General features: G+C 45.2%; 2 protein-coding genes and 1 long non-coding RNA gene across 5 annotated transcripts in view; 1 reads left to right on the forward strand and 2 right to left on the reverse strand.

Annotated features, from left to right (window-relative positions):
• The window catches only part of ATP6V0A2 (ATPase H+ transporting V0 subunit a2), a 47,305-nt gene extending 30,505 nt beyond the window's left edge, over positions 1 to 16,800 (reverse strand). For all 3 annotated transcript variants that reach the window (XR_014827261.1, XM_013982778.3, XM_084996162.1), the window contains exons 1-6: positions 16,462 to 16,800; positions 9,593 to 9,671; positions 8,237 to 8,334; positions 5,061 to 5,198; positions 3,019 to 3,107; positions 988 to 1,114 (exon numbers count right to left, since the gene is read on the reverse strand). Coding sequence is in view for 1 of the 3 variants with exons in the window: in XM_013982778.3 (XP_013838232.1) it covers positions 988 to 1,114; positions 3,019 to 3,107; positions 5,061 to 5,198; positions 8,237 to 8,334; positions 9,593 to 9,671; positions 16,462 to 16,578 (648 nt within the window). In the remaining 2 variants the exon portion in view is untranslated. The remainder of the gene's footprint in view (positions 1 to 987; positions 1,115 to 3,018; positions 3,108 to 5,060; positions 5,199 to 8,236; positions 8,335 to 9,592; positions 9,672 to 16,461) is intronic.
• On the forward strand, positions 7,173 to 7,457 carry SUMO4 (SMT3 suppressor of mif two 3 homolog 4 (S. cerevisiae); the record flags this gene model as incomplete). The annotated part of the gene is given in 3 exon segments (NM_001112677.1): positions 7,173 to 7,218; positions 7,221 to 7,239; positions 7,242 to 7,457. Coding segments are annotated over 3 exon segments (281 nt in total), but the record flags the coding sequence as incomplete, so codon positions are not given.
• A 183-nt stretch (positions 16,801 to 16,983) lies between the features above and the next one.
• Positions 16,984 to 18,689, reverse strand: LOC146396542 (uncharacterized). Its single transcript, XR_014827371.1, has 2 exons — positions 17,679 to 18,689; positions 16,984 to 17,392 (listed from the first exon to the last, which is right to left on the reverse strand). It is a non-coding gene; the product is annotated as an uncharacterized LOC146396542 (long non-coding RNA).
• Positions 18,690 to 19,936: the final 1,247 nt, after the last annotated feature.

Here is a 19,936-nt window from a genome sequence, read left to right on the forward strand (position 1 = left end):
ACATCAGACAAACCCAAATAGAGGGGCACTTTACCAAAAAAAACTGGTCTGCAATAATTTTTTTTTTCTTTTAAGGGCTGCACCTGCGGCATACGGAAGTTCCGGAGCTAGGGGTCAAATGGGAGCTGCAGCTGCTGGCCTAGACCACAGCCACAGCCAACCCTGAATCAAGCCACATGTGTGACCTACACCGCAGTTTGTAGTAACACCAGATACTTAACCCACCAAATGAGGCCAAGGATTGAACCTGCATCCTCACAGAGATAATACCGGGTTCTTGACCCGCTAAGCCACAATGGGAACTCCTGCAATACTTTTTTTTTTTTTTTTTTTGTCTTTTTTTTTGTCTTTTGTTCTTGTTGTTGTTGCTATTTCTTGGGCCGCTCCTGCGGCACATGGAGGTTCCCAGGCTAGGGGTTGAATCAGAGCCGTAGCCACCGGCCTACGCCAGAGCCACAGCAACGCGGGATCCGAGCCGCGTCTGCAACCTACACCACAGCTCATGGCAACGCCGGATCGTTAACCCACTGAGCAAGGGCAGGGACCGAACCCGCAACCTCATGGTTCCTAGTCGGATTCGTTAACCACTGCGCCACGACGGGAACTCCTGCAATACTTTTTAAACGTCAAGGTCATGAAGGTCAAGGTAAGACTGAGAAACTGTCCCAACATGAAGGAAACCAAAGAGATGTGACAATTAAATCCAAAGTCTGATTCTAAACTACAGCCTCTGCTATAAAAGACAGTCTCCAGACGACTGGTAAAACTGAATGGATGGAATCTGAGATTCAAAGGGTAGTGACGTAACCACATTAATGTCCTGGTCCTACTACAGTCGTGTGGGACAAAGTCCCCGATTTTAGGAGGCACAAACACCCAAATGTGCCCAAGGATGGCAAGGTGTCTGGTGAACAACTTACTCTGTACTGTGCCTCCAGTTCTGGGGCAAGTCTGTCACTGCTAAAAGGTGATGGTGACATTACTCACTGTTTCAGGGTCTTCCAGGGGCTCATCCAGCTCGGCGTAGGTCACGATGGTGTACCCTTTGCAGACCCTCCACAACATTTTTTCAAATGCTTCAACTTTTCCTTGGTTAATTAGGCCAGATACAAATCTGTGAGACAAGAAAGGCTCTAGTCAAGTAAAAGCAATGAAATATTATCAAATGGCATTAAAAAGATGAAGACTTATTTTTATGACAAAATGGTGACAATACTCTGAAAGCCTGCCAACTGCAAAATATCTAAAATGTGGGATATGATATTTTTGAAACATCCTCTTCAATGGTTAGCTGAGCCCATAATTTGGATAAATTCTTGGAATCCAAAAATAGAACAGGACCTCACAGCTATATCCTGACATATTACACTGATCCAGAATCTTTTTTTTTTTTTGTCTTTTTTGTCTTTTTTGCCATTTCTAGAGCTGCTTCTGTGGCATATGGAGGTTCCCAGGCGAGGGGTCGAATCAGAGCTGTAGCCGCCAGCCTACACCAGAGCCACAGCAACATGGGATCCGAGCCGCGTCTGCAACTTACACCACAGTTCACGGCAACGCCGGATCCTTAACCCACTGAGCAAGGCCAGGGATTGAACCCGCAACCTCACTGTTCCTAGTCGGATTCGTTAACCACTGAGCCACGACGGGAACTCCTGATCCAGAATCTTAAGGCCCTGAGTTTCAAAGCCAACATGGGAGACTGGGTCTATATCAGGGAAGAGATGGAACTGAAGCCCCAAACCCCTAAAGTTAGGATTCTTGTCCCCAAAAAAGGGTTACAGCTTAAGTGAATGGGTGGACTAGAAAAAATCCACCTTGCAAACTTGTTTATTTCAGCTTTCATTTTTGAGAGAGGGGGAGAATCTTCCTTCAGAATTTACAACAATGGTTAGAATTCACTCAGGTTTATGGATGAAATTTACATTATATACATAGTGAGAAAGCAAACAGAAAAACAAACAAAAAAAAAAAAATCTCAAATTGAGAAATTAATGTAAAATGATTCCAGGCTGGGAAAGTGCTCTCAAGTACATAACATATGGGTTGGTTTTTTTCTTGGCCACACCCACAGCATGTGGAAGTTCTATGAGGGAATTTCCATAACATTTATAAAAATAAAGTTCTCAGAGTTCCCATCATGGTGCAACGGAAACAATCTGACTAGGAACCACAAGGTTGCAGGTTCGATCCCTGGCCTCACTTAGCAAGTCGGGGATCCGGCATTGCTGAGAGCTGTGGTATAGGTCACAGATGCGGCTCAGATCTGACGTTGCTGTAGCTGTGGTGTAGACCTGTGGCTACAGCTCCAATTAGATCCCTAGCCTGGGAACCTCCATATGCCACAGGTGTGGCCCTAAAAAGACAAAAAAATTAAAAAAAAAAATAAAGTTCTCTGCAGCTCTCCTGTGGCTTAGTAAGTTAAGGATTGCTGTCACCACAGCAGCCTGGGTAACTGTTATGGCATGGGTTCAATCTCTGGCCCGAGAACTTCTGCATGCCATGGGCACAGCCAAAAAAAAAAAAAAGCAGCAGCAGTTCTCTCTGAAGGACTACATCCTCAAATTAAACATGATTGAATTCCTACAGATAAGGAATAGAACTTCATAATAAAAAGAAATCACAAATCATATGAGGAAGTTACCATTAGTTCAAATCAAAAGAAAGAATAAAGAGTAGAAAAAGACACTTAAAATACAATCGATAAATTAACCAACTCAGTTTAGCCCCTATGTTTCCACCAAACAAGACAGGACTTGATGTTTCAATGACCAATTATTTTAGGCTTACAGAGTACCAATGAATGGCATAAATGTTCCTTTTTTCCAGCTCATTATCCCAAAAGAAGAACTTCCCATCTAAGTGACTCAACTCAATAGATACAGGAATACAGTGTTTTCTTAAACAAGTTCTCTCATTCCATCACTGGCTTTCAAATGGTGCCTGTTCTTCCACTCTCTGGGCGCCTCTCCTACTGGCAAGAAGGACAGTTTTAAGCTCATCACACCAGTTGTCACCTACCCCAGTTTTGCTCCCAGCCTCTGCATACAGCTATAATCCAACAAAGAATCACTCTCCAAGGGAGGGAATTCTTCATAAGTGGGTTCAAACTGCAAAGAGACATGAAACCAAGTGGGTCTCACTGAAAACGCTGCTTTACTTCTCAAGTCATGTTTCCAACCAAGTTTGCAGAGCCTCATAAACAACTCAGATCTGGGTGCCATGGTCCCAGGACTACTCAGATATGTGACTCACTTCTGACAAATAAAGAGGATAACTTCCCCGTCCCTTATCTGTAAGCTACCTGAAGGCATTTACACAGAAGGATAATTTATGTCATTGCCTTAATCCAAGACAGATTAACTTCATCAGAGGTTACCACTACACAAAGTGAAACTGAGCTCAGAAAAGAGATATACTTCTGCCCTGATACTCAATTGATTATAACAAGGAGTGGGTTTTTTGCCCCCCCTTTTTTTTTTTTTTTTTTTTTTTTTTTTTTGCTTTTTAGGGCCACACCAGTGGCATATGGAAGGTCCCAGCTAGGGGTCAAATGGGAGCTGCCCTGCCAGCCTAAACCACAGCCACAGCAATGCCAGATCTGAGCTGCGTCTGCGACCTACACCACAGCTCTCAGCAACGCTGGATTCTTAACCCACTGGGCGAGGCCAGGGATCAAACCCACATCCTCATGGTTATTACTCAGGTTTATTACCACTGAGCCACAACAGGAACTCCAACGTGGACTACTCTTTTTTTCTTTTTTTTGGCCATACCTGAGGCATGCAGAAGTTCCCAGGCCAGGGATCAAACCCACGCCACAGCTGTAACCAAAGCCACAGCAGTGACAATGGTGGATCCTTCACCTGCAGAGCCACAGAGGAACACCAACATGGACTATTCTTTGTTCTTATGAATTAAGAGGGTTTGTTTTTAACTTCCTTTACTCTTAACAATTGGAAAAAAACAAACAAAACTAAATTTTAGAGTTTGACTTCCACTGTTTAATTTTTTCTCATGATCATAAAAAGAGTTTTTTCATTGCAAACTAAAGCATTTTACAAATAGGAAGTAGTTATTGCTATAACCAATCAACATAGAAAAAGGCTGGGAGTTCCCGTTGTGGCACAGCAGAAATAAATCCAACTAGGAACCATTAGATTGTGAGTTCGATCCCTGGCCTCACTCAGCTTTAAGCCTTTTTCTTTTTTTTTTTTTTTTTGTCTTTTTGTCCTTTTAGGGCTGTACCTGAGGAATATGGAGGTTCCCAGGCTAGGGGTCTAACTGGAGCTACAGCTGTTGGCCTACACCACAGCCACAGCAACACCAGATCTGAGCCACATCTTCGACCTACATCACAGCTCACGGCAACGCTGGATCCTTAACCCGCTGAGAGACGTCAGGGATCAAACCCGAAACCTCATGGTTCCTAGTCAGATTCATTTCCTCTGCGCCACAATGGGAACTCCCTGAAGCTTATTTTAATGTCATATAAAATAACTGAAAAATAAAGCTCAGGGAGTTCCTGTTGTGCCACAGTGGCTAACGAATCTGACTAAGAACCACGAGGTTGAGGGTTCGGTCCCTGCCCTTGCTCAGTGGGTTAAGGATCTGGCGTTGCCGTGAGCTGTGGTGTAGGTTGCAGACGCGGCTCGGATCCCGCGTTGCTATGGCTCTGACGTAGGCCGGCGGCTACAGCTCCGATTCGACCCCTAGCCCGGGAACCTCCATATGCCGGGGGAGCGGCCCAAGAAATGGCAAAAAGACAAAAAGACAAAATAAATAAATAAATAAATAAAATAAAGCTCAGATCAAAATGTGCCTCTTTTAAAATCAACACATTGGGAGTTCCCTGGTGGTCTAGTGGTTAGGACTCAGAACTTTTACTGCTATGGCCCAGGTTTAATCCCTGGTCGGGAACTGAGATCCCACATAACCCATTGCATGCTGCAACTAAAAATAAAAATAAACACATCCACGGGAATTGCTAACAAAACCCAAAACCTAATGGGAAATTTTTAGAAGGGATGCACTCCCCCCCCCACCCCCGAGTGTGCCAATACCTCCACATTTCGTTTGACGAAGGTTTTGGTCACTCGCAGCATATGGGTGTACTCGATCAGCTCCAGTAGGTTCTTCCTCAGTTTCTCTTTATTCTTGGTGACTTCTCTCAGTTCAACTTCCAGCTTCTGCAACTGCTCCTGAAACACAGTGGCAGCTGGGTTAGTTCCAAGCTTGGTTCCTTTTCTTTTTTTTTTGTCATGCCCATGGCATGTGAAAGTTCTAGGGCCAGAGACTGAACCCAAGCCACAACAGTGACAATATCAGATCCTTAACCCACTGAGCCACCAGAGAACTCCCAGGCCTGGTTCTAATCAGCAGGTTTCCACTGAGCCAGAACAGGAACACCCGAGACTACCTTTCCTTTTATCTGCAACACAGAAAACTCTTAGATCATCTTCCCCAAACACATCTACTCCTAATCTCTAGCCTAAGAGCTTCTATGCAGTTGCACTTACACAATTAGGCATAAAAATTCTTGAGAACAATTTTTTTTTTTTTTTTGCTGTGCCACTGCATGAATTTCCCAGGCCAGGGATCAAATCTGTGCCACAGCAGTAACCAGAGCCACAGCAGTGATGCTGGATCCTTAACCCACTAGGCCACCAAGGAACTCCACAGAACAAATTTTTTCTAATAGTTAATTACACAGAGTACCTGTTGTGGCTCAGAAGGTTAAGAATATCTGACTAGGACTTCCCGTCATGGCGCAGTGGTTAACGGATCCAACTGGGAGCCATGAGGTTGTAGGTTCGATCCCTGGCCTTGCTCAGTTGGTTGGGGACCTGGCGTTGCCGTGAACTGTGGTGTAGGTTGCAGACTCGGCTTGGATCCCGAGTTGCTGTGGCTCTGGCGTAGGCCGGTGGCTTCGGTTCGGATTAGACCCCTAGCCTGGGAACCTCCATATGCCGCTGGAGCGGCCCGAGAAAAGGCAAAAAGACAAAAAAATATATATATATCTGACTAGTATCCATGAGGATGTGAGTTCCAACCCTGGCCTCGCTCAGTGGATTGAGGATCCAGCATTACTTTGAGCTGTGGTGTAGGTCACAGACATGCCTTAGATCTGGCACTGCTGTGGCTGTGGAGTAGGCTGGCAGCTGTAGCTCCGATTTGACCCCTAGCCTGGGAACTTCCACACGCAGCACCTATAGCCCTAAAAAAAATTAAAAAATTAAAAAATAGTTAATTACATACCAAATACTTAAATACTAAAACCACAGAAGCAGAAATCTGTAAATCAACACAGACTCAATGAAAATTTGTATTCAAACAAATCACTTAACATACTCCATTCATTACCTTATAAAAACGAATAGTCAGTAATGACTGCCTGAGTTATGACATCATAACCCACATACCCAACAGGCCAAACCAGATGACTGCTCCCATCTGATTGCATAATTCTCTCTAGAGTGCGTTCATATACCAACTGCTAAGTGACTACCTCCCAGAAAAACAAAGAGAGCAGCCTGCAATGGAAAGCTCGTAGTTACACAGCACTGATTATTTTAGGGCAGCTGTAAAGTGCTCTAGTTTATTTCCCAGTGTGATGAACTAGCAGATGATTAGACCAAAACCTCAACAGATACTTCACCGGGGTGGGGAGGTACTAATGAACAAGACCAGCTGAGGCACCCCTGACCCCTGAGATACTGGGCTCAGGGAGAAGGAATCCTATTTTCTGCCCATGGGGAACAACCTATTTCGAGCTTCTAAAAATGGCAGGGAGAAGGGTCAGAGTGAATTTGGGAAGCATGTGAAGGGCACAGGGCTGAGGCCCTGAGGAAGCAGGGAGAGTAGAGGAGGCGCGCTAAGGCCCAGAGAAGCACAGAAGACCCTCAGAAACATTAGGTGACCAAGAACCAGATGTGACGACCTAATTCCTGTTCATCTCTGTTCAATACCACCTGTCTTATATTTTATAAGGAAACTGAATTACTGTTAAAATGTATCACAGGCAGGGTGGGGGGAGGGAGCACACGCGCCCTCTCCCTCCTCCACGGCTGCCGCCTCCTTCTTCTGCCGCTCCTGGTGCTGCTCGTGTGCTCGTTCCGTGCGGACCTGGTACCTCTTTTGTGAAGCGGCAGCTGAGGAGACTCCGGCGCTCACCCTGGCCGATGAAAAGCCCAAGGAAGGAGTCAAGACTGAGAACAACGATCTATTAATTTGAAGGTGGCGGGCAGGATGGTTCCGTGGCACAGTTTAAGATTAGGAGGCATACACCACTTAGTAAACTAGTGAAAGCCTGTTGTGAACGACAGGGTTTGTCAATAAGGCAGATCAGATTCCGAGTTGACGGGCAGCCAATCAATGAAACAGACACACCTGCACAGTTGGAACTGGAGGATGAAGATACAATTGATGTGTTGCAGCAGCAGACAGGAGGTGTTTACTAAAAAGGGGAGCTGTTACTTTACTCCAGAATTCTGTTCCCCCAGACCAAGAAGACATTCTCAGTTAGAAAACCACAATTTGGTTCTACCACATCCTGACTACTACAGTACAGTTTTCTCTATTCTTTCATTTTCCCTTTCCCCATTCCCTTATTGCACATAAAGTAACTGGTATATGTGCACAAGCATATAATATATTTTTTTTAACTAAATGGCCAATGGTATGTTTTAATTGACATCAAATGGAGATGGGATGGGGAAAAATACTGGTTCTGTGAAAAGGCGCCTTTCTCCATTACTGGCATGCTCATTCATTTCGTATCTTTATATTCCAGTAAGTTATTTTGCTCTCACTGTTTAACAAAAAAAAAAGAACAACATAAAAATCCTTGCATATCTTGTTCCATTGGAGAATTTTAATGTTTTTATTTATCATTGTAAAACCAAGGACAACTTTATAACTTTTTTGTACATAGTTGTTACATGTAGGGCAACCTGTCTTTAAGTAGGGATAGATTACTCTAAAAGAAATGAATCCTAGATAGCTTTCCCTTCAAGTCAAGCGTCTTGTTGTTTAAATAAATTTCTTGTTTAAAATGAAAAAAATAAAATAAAGTAAATAAAATAAAATGTATCACAGATAACCGTAACATAACATAGCTCTTTAATTTTCATTCCATGGGCTTGAGATGAAAGGCAGAAAAGCACCAGACAATATAAATAGGTAAACAAACAGTATCTGAGATGACTAACTTGAAACCGCTTCTTCAGAAACAAGTTACCTGCATTTCGAGAACTTGTTTAAGAGGTGGTGCGAGAGGACTAGTCTCTCCCTCTGGAAGGGGAATGTCAGCTCGATTAATTTCCTGCACCAAGTATGCTGTGGAGATAAAAGTTAAACAAATTAGACTCAGAAACCTACTACAGGACATTTCAGTTACAACATTTTACGTCCCAACTCTTCCCAGGTCATGAAGAAACTAATGCCTACATGTACAAAAATCTTACTTGTCCCAAGTGAATGATAGAATGTCATTTGCAAGCCTGTTTCCAAAGATCTGCGAAAGAATTCTGCCTTGGGGGATATAGCCTGCAACAGCAACCTGGATAAACATTTTCTGAAATTCTCCACATCCTTCATGTCTAAAACTCTAAGGAACTTTGGAGCTACCTACAGATGAAGCAGAAGGTCAAGGACACACTAGGAAGTGTTGGAATAATCCAATGAAGGACCTAAAATTGTCCCCACTAGAGACATCAGTGCGACTTACCTGAAGACCCCTCCTTTAGGAGGAAATAAACATCCATAAGGAAAAACACCACCTCTATCAGAAAAAGGAAAGACTACAGGGCAGAAAGCCAGGATCTCCTGAGTCCCCAGTTAGACGTGATGTTCTGACTCAGAACAACTTACACTGCCTTCCCTGCTTACGTTAAACACTAGATTCATGAAACTAATAGTCAGCCAGCAAAAATTAATGTCTTTAGTTTACATTTTTAATCCCATGAAGCATTCTTTGTGCTTAGGATAAAAGTCATAATACCTGGTAAAGTCATTACCAGATATGGTATTTTAGAGAAGTGTCATTAGTTATTTTATTGGAAAGAAAGAAAGGAAAGGAGCTCCCTTGTGGCACAGCAGGTTAAGTATCTGGCACCATCACTGCAGCAGCTTGGGTCGCTGCTGTGGTGTGGGTTTGATCCCTGGCCTGAGAACTTGCACATGCTGCGAGCATGGTCAAAAACAAAAAACAAAAACAGGGAGTTTCTGTCCTGGTGCAGCAGAAATGAATCTGACTAGTATCCATGAGAATGTGAGTTTGATCCCTGGCTTCACTCAGTGAGTTGGGAATCTGGCGTTGCCATGAGCAGTGGTGTAGGCTGGCAGCTTCAGCTCCAATTGGACCCACAGCGCGTGGGAACCTCCATATGCCGTGGCTGAGGCCCTCAAAGGACAAAAAGACCAAAAAAAAAAAAAAATGTGGAAAAATAATATAAACCTACATAAGAATGATTACCTGAGTGGTGAGAATATAGACAACTTTTTTTTCTTTCTGCTTATCCAGTTTTTCTAGCTTTTCTAAAGAGAATAAGGTTTGCTTACATAAAAACAATTATTTATTAAAATTAAAACTCACCCAATATTCGCTCTAGCTCTTCACACCTCTTCACTTCACCAACAAATTTTCTTTGGAAAGAACTCACATTCTGGTTGAGCTGAGGAAAGGATGACAATTTTGCTTTGAATTTTCTAAAATTTAAAAATAACTTTGACTTTATAAATATTATTAAAACGTATTTTGGGGGAAAGCACATCCTCAGATACTACTGAATGGGAGTATAAACTGACACAACTTTTCTAGAAAGAGATTTGGTAACTGTTATTAAAAAAAAAAGCCTGGGAGTTCCCGTCGTGGCGCAGTGGTTAACGAATCCGACTAGGAACCATGAGGTTGCGGGTTCGGTCCCTGGCCTTGCTCAGTGGGTTAACGATCCGGCGTTGCCGTGAGCTGTGGTGTAGGTTGCAGACGGGGCTCGGATCCCGCGTTGCTGTGGCTCTGGCGTAGGCCGGGGGCTACAGCTCCGATTCAACCCCTAGCCTGGGAATCTCCATATGCCGCGGGAGCGGCCCAAGAAATAGCAACAACAACAACAATAACAACACAAAGACAAAAGACAAAAATAAATAAATAAATAAATAAATAAAAAGCCCGAAAAATATCCTCTGGCCCAGAAATATCCCATGAAGAAATTCAACCTAAGGAAAAAACTACAGGTACAGATAAAAATTTATCTAGAAGAGTATCAACCTCAGGGATAGAGAAAAAATGATTAACAACAGAAAATTGGTTAAAGAAATTATAGTCTAGATCCACACTGTGGAACAATACTCAGAAGTAAAAAGGAACAAACTGGAGTTCCTGTCGTGGCGCAGCGGAAACAAATCCGACTAGGAACCATGACATTGCGGGTTCGATCCCTGGCCTTGCTCAGTGAGTTAAGGATCCGGCATTGCCATGAGCTGTGGTGTAGGTGGAAGATGTGTCTCAGATCTGGTATTGCTGTAGCTGTGGCATAGGCCAGAAGCTACAGCTCTAATTAGACCCCTAGCCTGGGAACCTCCATATGCCACGGGTGTGGCCCTAGAAGGACAAAAGACCAAAAAAAAAAAAAGGAACTGACACATCAACATCATGGAGAACTCTCAGAAACATAACATAAATGAAAGAAGACACGAAGGCCCCATGTGTATGATTTCATTTCTATGAAATGTCCAGGAGGGAATTCCCATTGTGGCTCAGTGGGTTAAGAACCCAACTAGTATCCATGAGGATGCAGATTCAATCCCTGGCCTCATTCAGTGGGTTAAGGATCTGGCGTTGCCACAAGCTGTGGCATAGGTCACAGATGCGGCTCGATCCAGTGTTGCCGGGTCTGTGGTGTAGGCCTCAGCTGCATCTCCCATTTGACCCCTAATGGCTATGGCCCTAAAAAGAAAAAAAAAGAAAAAAAAAAAAGGTCCAGGAAAGGAAAACCCAGAGGCAGAAAGGAGATAAGTGATTGCTGGGGTCTTGGGGTAGAAAGGAGGATGAACTATAAGTGAGCATAAGAGGCCTTATTGGGATGATGTGATGTTTCAGGACTGGATTGTACCAATGGACACACAAAACTTTCTAAAACTCAAAGAACTGTACACTTGAAATGGGTGAATCTCATGATACACATCAATAAAGCTGTATAAAAATTATGGTTCAGTAATGTAACTAATTATTATGCACTTATTAAAAATTATGTTTTGGAATTCCCATCGTGGCTCAGTGGAAACGAATCTGACTGGTAAACATGAGGACACAGGTTCGGATCCCTGGCCTTGCTCAGTGGGTTAAAGATTCGGCATTGCCGTGAGCTGTGGTAGAGGTCACAGACGGGGCTCAGATCTGGCACTGCTGTGACTATGGGGTGTAGGCTGATGGCTACGGCTCCTATTTGACTCCTAGCCTGGGAACCTCCATATGCCTCAGGTGTCGCCCTAAAAAGACAAAAAAAAATTTGTTTTAGAGTTTCCTGGTAGCCTAGCGGTTAGGATCGGGTATTGTCACTGCTGTGGCTCAGGTTACTGCCGTGGTTAGGGTTCAATTCTTGGCTTAGGAACTTGCACATGCCAGAGGTGTGATCCCAAAAAAGAAAAACTATGTTTTAAATATATATATATTTGATTATATTAAAAAATAATTTAAAATGTTAGGTATGGGAGTTCCTGTCGTGGCACAGTGGTTAACGACTGGCCAGGTGGAGGAAGCTACTTTTAGCAGAGTATCTGCAGGTTTGGCCAACTCAGGCAGAGGAAGGCTCAGATTCTCTCCTATGGGGAGAGGAGGGGTGTTTAAAACAGTGGCTCCCGGAGTTCCCATCGTGGCGCAGTGGCTAACGAATCCGACTAGGAACCATGAGGTTGTGGGTTCAACCCCTGGCCTTGCTCAGTGGGTTAAGGATCTGGCGTTGCTGTGAGCTGTGGTATAGGTCGCAGACGTGGCTCTGATCCTGTGTTGCTATGGCTCAGGCATAGGCCGGCGGCTATAGCTCCAATTGGACCCCTGGCCTGGGAACCTCCATATACTGCAGGTATGGCCCTAGAAAAGACCAAAAAAAAAAAAAAGTTAGGTATAAGGAGTTCCCTTGTGGTGCAGCAGGCTAAAGATCCAGCACTGTCATTGTTGTGGCTCTGGCTACTGTTGTGGCATAGGTTCGATCCCTAGCCTGGCAACTTCCACATGCCATGGGCATGCCAAAAAAAAATTTAAGTATGATAATGGTATCGTGGTTGTTGATTTTTTATTGTCCTTACCTTTTAGAGATACGTATTGAAATATTTATGAAATTATACATCTGGGATTTGCTTCAAAATGATCTTGTCTGGGAAGAGCTGGGGAGGGTGGAAGAGTGGCCATAAGTTTATATTATGGGTACATGAAAATTGACTGTTCCCATATACCCTTCCCTCTACTTCTTATTACACAAAGCTTAAAACAATAAAAAACAGGAGTTCCCGTCGTGGCTCAGTGGTTAACAAATCCGACTAGGAACATGAGGTTACGGGTTCGGTCCCTGGCCTTGCTCAGTGGGTTGAGGATCTGGCATTGCCGTGAGCTGTGGTGTGGGTCACAGATGTGGCTCGGATCCCGCGTTGCTATGGCTCTGGTGTGGGCCAGCGGCTCCAGCTCCGATTAGACCCCTAGCCTGGGAATCTCCATATGCCACGGGAGCGGCCCTAAAAATGGCAAAAAGACAAAAAAAAAATAAATAAAAATTTTAAAAAATTTAAAAAACAATAAAAAACACTGTAAAAAGAATATTTAATAAAATGAGGAAATTAGTCAAGATTTGCCTGTGAAAAAAGATTAAAGGTATTATCAGGGAGTTCCTGCCATGGTGCAGTGTAAATGAATCCAACTAGGATCCATGAGGATTCAGGTTCGATGCCTGGCCTCACTCAATGGGTTAAGGATCCACCCCTGTTGTGAGCTGTGGTGTAGGTCACAGATGAGGCTCGGATCCTCCATTGCTAGGGCTGTGGCATAGGCCAGTACCTGCAGCTCTGATTCGACCCCTAGCCTGGGAACTTCCATATCCCACAGGTACGGCCCTAAAAAAACAAAAACAGAAACAAACAAAAAGATATTATCAGTGTGGTCCTAATTTTGAAATATATATATGTATGTGCGGTTTTTTTTTTTTGGCCACACCCACAGCATGTGGAAGTTCCCAGGCCAGGAACTGAACCTATGCCACAGCAGTGACCCGAGCTACAGAAGTGACAACTCTGGATCTTTTACCCAATGAGCCACCAAGAAACTCCAATTTTACCATTTTTAAAATGACAGTAATTATTCACAGGGAAAGGCATTTAGGGTAAGAATTTTATCTTATCTAGCATTGTACCGGGCAACTCAAAAAAGAGAAGTAGAAATAGCTTGTCCTGAAACTGAACAACCTGACAATGTCTAAGCTAAAGGCTCAGTTCTCATTCAGTTTTTTTAATTTCTTTTGTAAAGAATTAACCAGAAGAAAGATAAAAATTTGAATTTCACTTCTGTATGTCACATTTGCATTCATTTCTGGAAGTCACACTAATCCAAAGTAGTGACCACTTTCAAGTTCCTAATTATTCAGACACAGTCTACCTCTACAGAACTAAGAATGGGCTGAGGAAGCCATGCATCAAAACCTGTCTATAAATGACACAGCTTCTCGGTTTCAATTTTTCTTTCTTCAATATCAAACACTAGGAAATTCAAATTGGACACTATGCTTTCACAAATATAACCTTCATGAAGAGGCAAATTTCTGTGGCAACAACAAAAACATGATTGGACTTGACATAAGCCATCACAGTCTTACAAGGTACAATGTTTCTTTTCTGTTGCATGGTTTCTATACAGTTTTGCTTCTGTTTTCTTTGTCTTTTTTTGTCCCCACCCCTTCACCTGACAGCATATGGAGTTCCAGGGCCAGGGTCAGATCCAAGCCATAGCTGCGACCTATGCCATATCTTTTAACCCACTGTGCCAGGCCCAGGGATCAAACCTTCGTCCTGGCACTGCAGAGATGCCACCAATCCCATTGTGCCACAGTGGGAACTCCTGCTTCTGCTTTCTTTGAGGGAGGCAACATCACCCCAATTCCAGGTTAATGCTTTGAAGTACATTTTAATGAAGATTCAGCTGAAGACTAACATTTAATCTAGGAAAACTGGCAGAGGATGCTGGGTGCCATTTTTAACCAGTGTCCACACAAGTTATCATCCCACGCCAGCATCTAATAACAAAAAGTGAACACAGTTCTTAGACTCTAGGCCCTTAACAAAGTGAGATGTACTTTCCCCGTCATTGGGTCCTACTGGTTAGTTGAATAATCTTTCTTTCCCAGGTCTCCTCTTTGGCTGTCACTACAGAAACCCTTGCCTCCCCTCCCTTGGAAGTTTTACTAAAAGGGAAGGGGGAAACTGTTCAGCCTGTGCCAACCAGGAAACACCAATGTCAGCAGTCCCACCTGGTGAGCACAAAGTCAGGAAGACACTTCAGAAGAGAGCAGAAAAAGAGTCAGGTGTGATGGAGCTTTCTGCACTAGCACCTGTGCTGCCTGACGGTCACTCCACACACATATCTGAGCTCTGAGACATAACACCACACAAAGAAGAGCTCATTTTAACATTTCAGTTTTTTCTTCTGGAAAAAGATGAACTGCACTTTCTTTTTCTCTCACTGATTTTCAATTTAAAAGGATCCCAAATATCCTCTACTACCTAAGCAATGGCACTCAATGAAACCTGAATCTTTGCAGTAATTAGAGCATTTGTTCAAACCTCTAAGATTTAAGCATGAATTAAGTCTCTTGGCCTGAGTACTAACAGGATGGAAGAAATTTCCCTGTTATAAAGAAGGGAGCCTGGGGAGTTCCTTGGTGGTGCAGCAAGTTAAGGATACAGCGTTGTCACTGCTGTGGCATGGGTTCAGCCCTTGGCCTGGGAACTTCCACAAGCCGTGGGCATGGTCAAAAGAAAAAAAAAAAAAGAAAGGAGGCTGCTTCTCTCATAACTGTTTCCTGAATCTTTCAGAAGGTGCTACTCACAGCTCAGCATAGCACCTGCCAGGAAAGTGGGCACCACGTGCTGAAGCCCAAATGGCTCCAGGAACCAGGAAGAGCTCACCTGTCACTCAGACATTTCTCTCTGACCTTGCAATTGCCTTGTGAGGCCAACCCAAGGATCAATGATATCAGATCTCAGGCACGGCTGTTCCATCTTGAAACCAAGGAGCCCTCAGAAAGATGAAGGGAAATTACAGGATTTGAAAGTTGGGTCCCAGGAAATAAAATGTTCACTCAAGTGACTTTCAGTTCAATTAGCCAGCGTTAGGTCCTGCTTCATAATCCCCCTTTCGCACTGTTCTTTTCCTTCCATGGCACTTATCACAGTTCATAATCAGAATGTGATTCTGTCTCCTCCTTAACTGTCAACAATAAAAACACAGGGACCTTGTCCACCCTGCTCACCCCTGAGTCCTCAGCACCAAACTCCGAATCGGACCAAGCAAGCACTCAATAAAAGCTTGTTCATTCACTCAACAAATGCTTATTAATGCCCACAAAGCCAGGGACTGTACTGAGTACTGAGGAATCAGGAATGAAAAAGCTCAGGCAAGGTCCTTAAATGGGGGGGGAGGTGTGAGAGTTTTCATGGTGGAGACAAACAATAAACAAGTAAACAGATACATAAACAAAAGTGTTTATTACTACTTGCTAGGGAGAGTTCCCATTCTGACTGCACTCCTGTTCCTTACTAGGCAGCGGTATGTACATCATCAGTGAACAAAAACACTCACCCTCAAAAATCTTACCCTCAGGAGCCTACACCAAGTTCATTCCCAATTCAGGCTCCAACTCTTCCTGTTCCCTCCACCTGGGACCTTGTTCCCCCAAATTTTCCCAGGGCGGGCTCCTTCCCATTCAGGTCTCAGCCCAAGGACACCTCCTTCAAGAGGCCTCCCTGATCACCCCCACCGGAATCACCATCTCACCACCTCGGTTTACTTTCTGTGTAGCAAACATATTCCTTTTTACGTATTCTTTTGCTCAATATTTTTCCTCTGCCACCTCTGTAAGTTCTAGAAGGGCTCTGAAAGGCCTCAACAGATTTGTTCTCCTGGTTAGCCCAGTGCCTGGCACAGAGTCGGCGCTCCGAAGCATCAGATGGTCCGACCCGAGCTGATGAAAACAACGAGGAGCGTTCCTAACTAACCCCGCCAGAGCGGCTGCGGACCAGACATCCGGCGACCCTGGGCTCCAGCCCCGCTCTGCGGAAGCTCAGGCCGGATAGTGGACCTCAGCTTCCCCGCCTGGGAAATGGGGAGGACGGGGCGTCCCTGCCCAGGCATCCCCGGAAAGAAGGCCCGAGCGAAAGGCGCGATGCGGTAGCTTCGCGGTCCCGCGTCTCCCGGGCGACACTCACGTCTCGGAACTGGACCAGGCCCTTCTCGCCCAAGGCGCTGAGGCACTCGTAGGCCGTGCCGGACTGCAGGAAGAGCTGCGCCAGGCACATGGTCTCGCTTCGGAACAGGGACCCCATGGCCAGCCGGGCTGCGCCCCCGCGGGGCCCGACGGGCAGCGGGCACTCCGGGCTGCGCGGGCCCGCACGGTCAAGCCGGTACGGTCTGGGGCTCGGGCTCCTCCTGAGGCCTGGCCGCGGCCCCGCACCATGGGGCTACGGACTGCAGCAGCTGCCCCAGAACCTGCCACCGCGGCCGCCGCTCCAGTCGCCGCCACCGCCACCCGCGAAGCCCCGCCCCCCGACTGCAGCCGGTTCCGGTTCCTCCCCCCACCCACCTCCCCCACCTTGCCGGCCGACCAATGGCGCCCGGAGTTGCTGCTCACGGCTGCGGCTGCGGGGCCAACCGGCGCAAACCCCAGTGGCACTGGGGAGGCTACCCGAACCCTGCCAGACCCAGGCGGAAAACAGCCGGTCGCTCTGCGGTTGGGCGCTTTTAAAAAGGAGTTTTACTGAGTTTAAATGCCATGAAGTTCACCCAACTAGAGCATACAATTTTGTAATTTTTAGTAAAGTTACAGCTGTGCAGCCATCGTCACAATCACTTTTAGAACATTTCCATCAACCCCAGAAGTATTCCTCTTGTTCAGCTGCAGTCAGTCCCTTTCCCATCCCCAAGCTCCCGACAAGCTCCGAGAATCTTTGTCTCCAAAGATCTGCCTATCAACGGAGTTACAATTTCAAGTGGTGTTTGCGGCTGGTTCCTGCCTTTCTGGCTTCTCTCTGGGTTCCTGGCCTTTGTGAGGACCTGAAAGCAGAGTCTGATGCGCGGCACTGTAATCCTGCGGGCTGCTCTTGCCTTTTACGATCTTGCGCACAGCAGCTGCAGTGATCTCTGACAAGACGAAAATCTAATGTGAGCCTACGTAAATTTTTCCGGCACTTCTCACTGTGTTCTAAATAAAATCCAAACTTCTTACCCACGGGTGTCTAACCTCTGCCTTCCCCAAGCTCTGTTCTCCTCCCGCCCCACCTCCGCACCTGCCTTCTTTCGCTTTCCAGGTCCGTGCACTTGAACTTACTGACCCCTCTCCTCCCTCGGCCTCGAACACCTCTTCCCCCAGACCTTCTCAAAATTAGCTCCTATTGGGAGTTCCCGACGTGACCCAGAAGAAACGAACCCGACTAGTATCCATGAGGATGTGGGTCCAATCCCTGGCCTTGCTCGGTGGGTCAGCGATTCTGCGTTACCCTGAGCTGTGGTGTAGGTTGCAGCCGCAGCTCGGATCCCCTGTGGCTGTGGCGAAGGCCGGGCAGCTGTAGCTCCAATTCGACTCCTAGCCTGGTAACTTCCATATGCAGTCTGTCTGGCTCTAAAAAGAAAAAAAAGCTCCTAGGTCAAAAGTCCCTGGCTCTGAAAGGTACTTCCTGACTCCTAGCAAAAGTAGACCTACCATCCCATCCCACCATAGCCCTGTTTTATTTTCTTCATAGCACCTATCACTGAAATTATCTCATGGGTGTTTATTGCCAGTTTTCCCCACTAAACTGTGTTGTCTGGACGGAAGAAAGTCTGCAGCCACCCCCAACAGTTCACCCTCAGGGGAATTCAGAATGGAGAAAAACAGGATACTAGCCCTAGTTAAGATGCATATCAAAGAAATAATTTTGATAAGCTCAGACTCGAATCTCCCCATACATATATAAGCGCTAAAATCATTAACTTGTGGTGTGTTTTTTGTGATTAGCAGTAATCTTTTTTATTTTTTTATTTTTTTTTTTGCCTTTTTTTCACTGCTGAATGTATGACAGATAGAAGTTCCCAGGCCAGGAAATTTAAGTAAGGGAGAGACTGCCTTCCAGGCTATATTCCTCAATAAATGCCCTGAATGAAACATAACTTTCAGCTTTTAGGTTGTGCTTTTTTCTCCAGTTGACAGCTCCACCAGACAAGGGACACAGTCTTGGTATCTGCAAGTCCCAGCGCATAGTAGCCTCTCAATAAATATTTCTTAGATGCATAAATGCATGTATAAACTTAGAAAAGTCAAAACCATATAGCATGCCCCCCAATCCTGTTCTAACTGCTAAAGTAAGTTTTTCCCCTTCATAAATATAAAGTCACCCTAACAAAAGCCCACAAAATCAGGTCAAATTACTGGTTACTGGAAAATTTTAAATTTACTTTCTGGGGTTCCCATCATGGAGTAGTGAATGGAATCTGACTAGGAACCATGGGTTAAGGATCCAGCGTTGCCGTGAGCTGTGGTATAGCTCACAGACACAGGTTGGATCCATCGTTGCTGTGGCTGTGGCGTAGGCCGGCAGCTGTAGCTCTGATTAGACCTCTAGCCTGGGAACCTCCATCTGCCGCAGGTGCAACCCTAAAAAGACAAAAGACCAAATTAATTAATTAATTAATTCACTTTCTAGAGCTAGTTATACTAACTTCCATAGAAAGACTGAATTGCTGTAGTTAATCAGTTAGCATTTCCTTTCCTTTGACAAAAGATAATTTTCAACTCCTAGAGAGTGTAATGACTTTAACCCACAGAGATCCACATCAAAGAAAAAGCAGCACAGCTGGGGAGAAAGCAGTGATTCCACAGAGTAATACAAACAGTGGTGCTGGAGGGAGGATTTTTTTTTTTTGTCGAGCAGCTTCACATGGAATCTCAGTTCCCAGGCCAAAGACTGAACCAGGGCCACAGCAGTGAAAGCACAGAGTCCGAACCATTAGGCCACCAGGGAATACCCAAGGGAGTAATTTTTATGTCATTTGTTACATGTTTAATATGAATTAGGAAAAAAGAGAACGAGACTTAGAGTGGAGGTAAGATCTGAAACTCCCCTGGGAATGTTGAGTGAAGATGGAACAACACATTCTGTGTGGTGCGGGACCACAGGAGGCATCAGGAACTCAACCAAAACTTGTGAGACAGGAGAGAGTTGCTTTTCAAACTTCGGTTTATCCACAGTGCTCAACAAGGACTAAATTCATCTGGCCATGGGAGTTCCCGTCGTGGCGCAGTGATTAACGAATCCGACTAGGAACCATGAGGTTGCGGGTTCAATCCCTGCCCTTGCTCAGTGGGTTAACGATCCGGTGTTGCCGTGAGCTGTGGTGTAGGTTGCAGATGCGGCTTCGGATCCCGCGTTGCTGTGGCTCTGGCGTAGGCCAGGGGATACAGCTCCGATTGGACCCCTAGCCTGGGAACCTCCATATGCCGAGGGAGCGGCCCAAAGAAATAGCAAAAAGACTAAATAAATAAATAAATTTATCTGGCCGCCAAAGAAACCTCACAGTGATCACAGTGTGGCCACTCTAGGGCTGTGGTTGAAGACATCCCTTCTTCCTACCCCACCCGATCCCAACCCCTACTGCATCATGCTGTCTGTCCCTTCCTGGGGCCCCAGGAGAAATTTCTCTTAAGACTCA

The sequence above is a fragment of the Sus scrofa genome, chromosome 14, assembly GCF_054392235.1.
Source record: "Sus scrofa isolate SSC_HxYL_T2T_F1_AM1 chromosome 14, Sscrofa_HxYL_maternal_Yorkshire_Landrace_v2.0, whole genome shotgun sequence".
NCBI classification, from domain to species: domain Eukaryota; kingdom Metazoa; phylum Chordata; class Mammalia; order Artiodactyla; family Suidae; genus Sus; species Sus scrofa.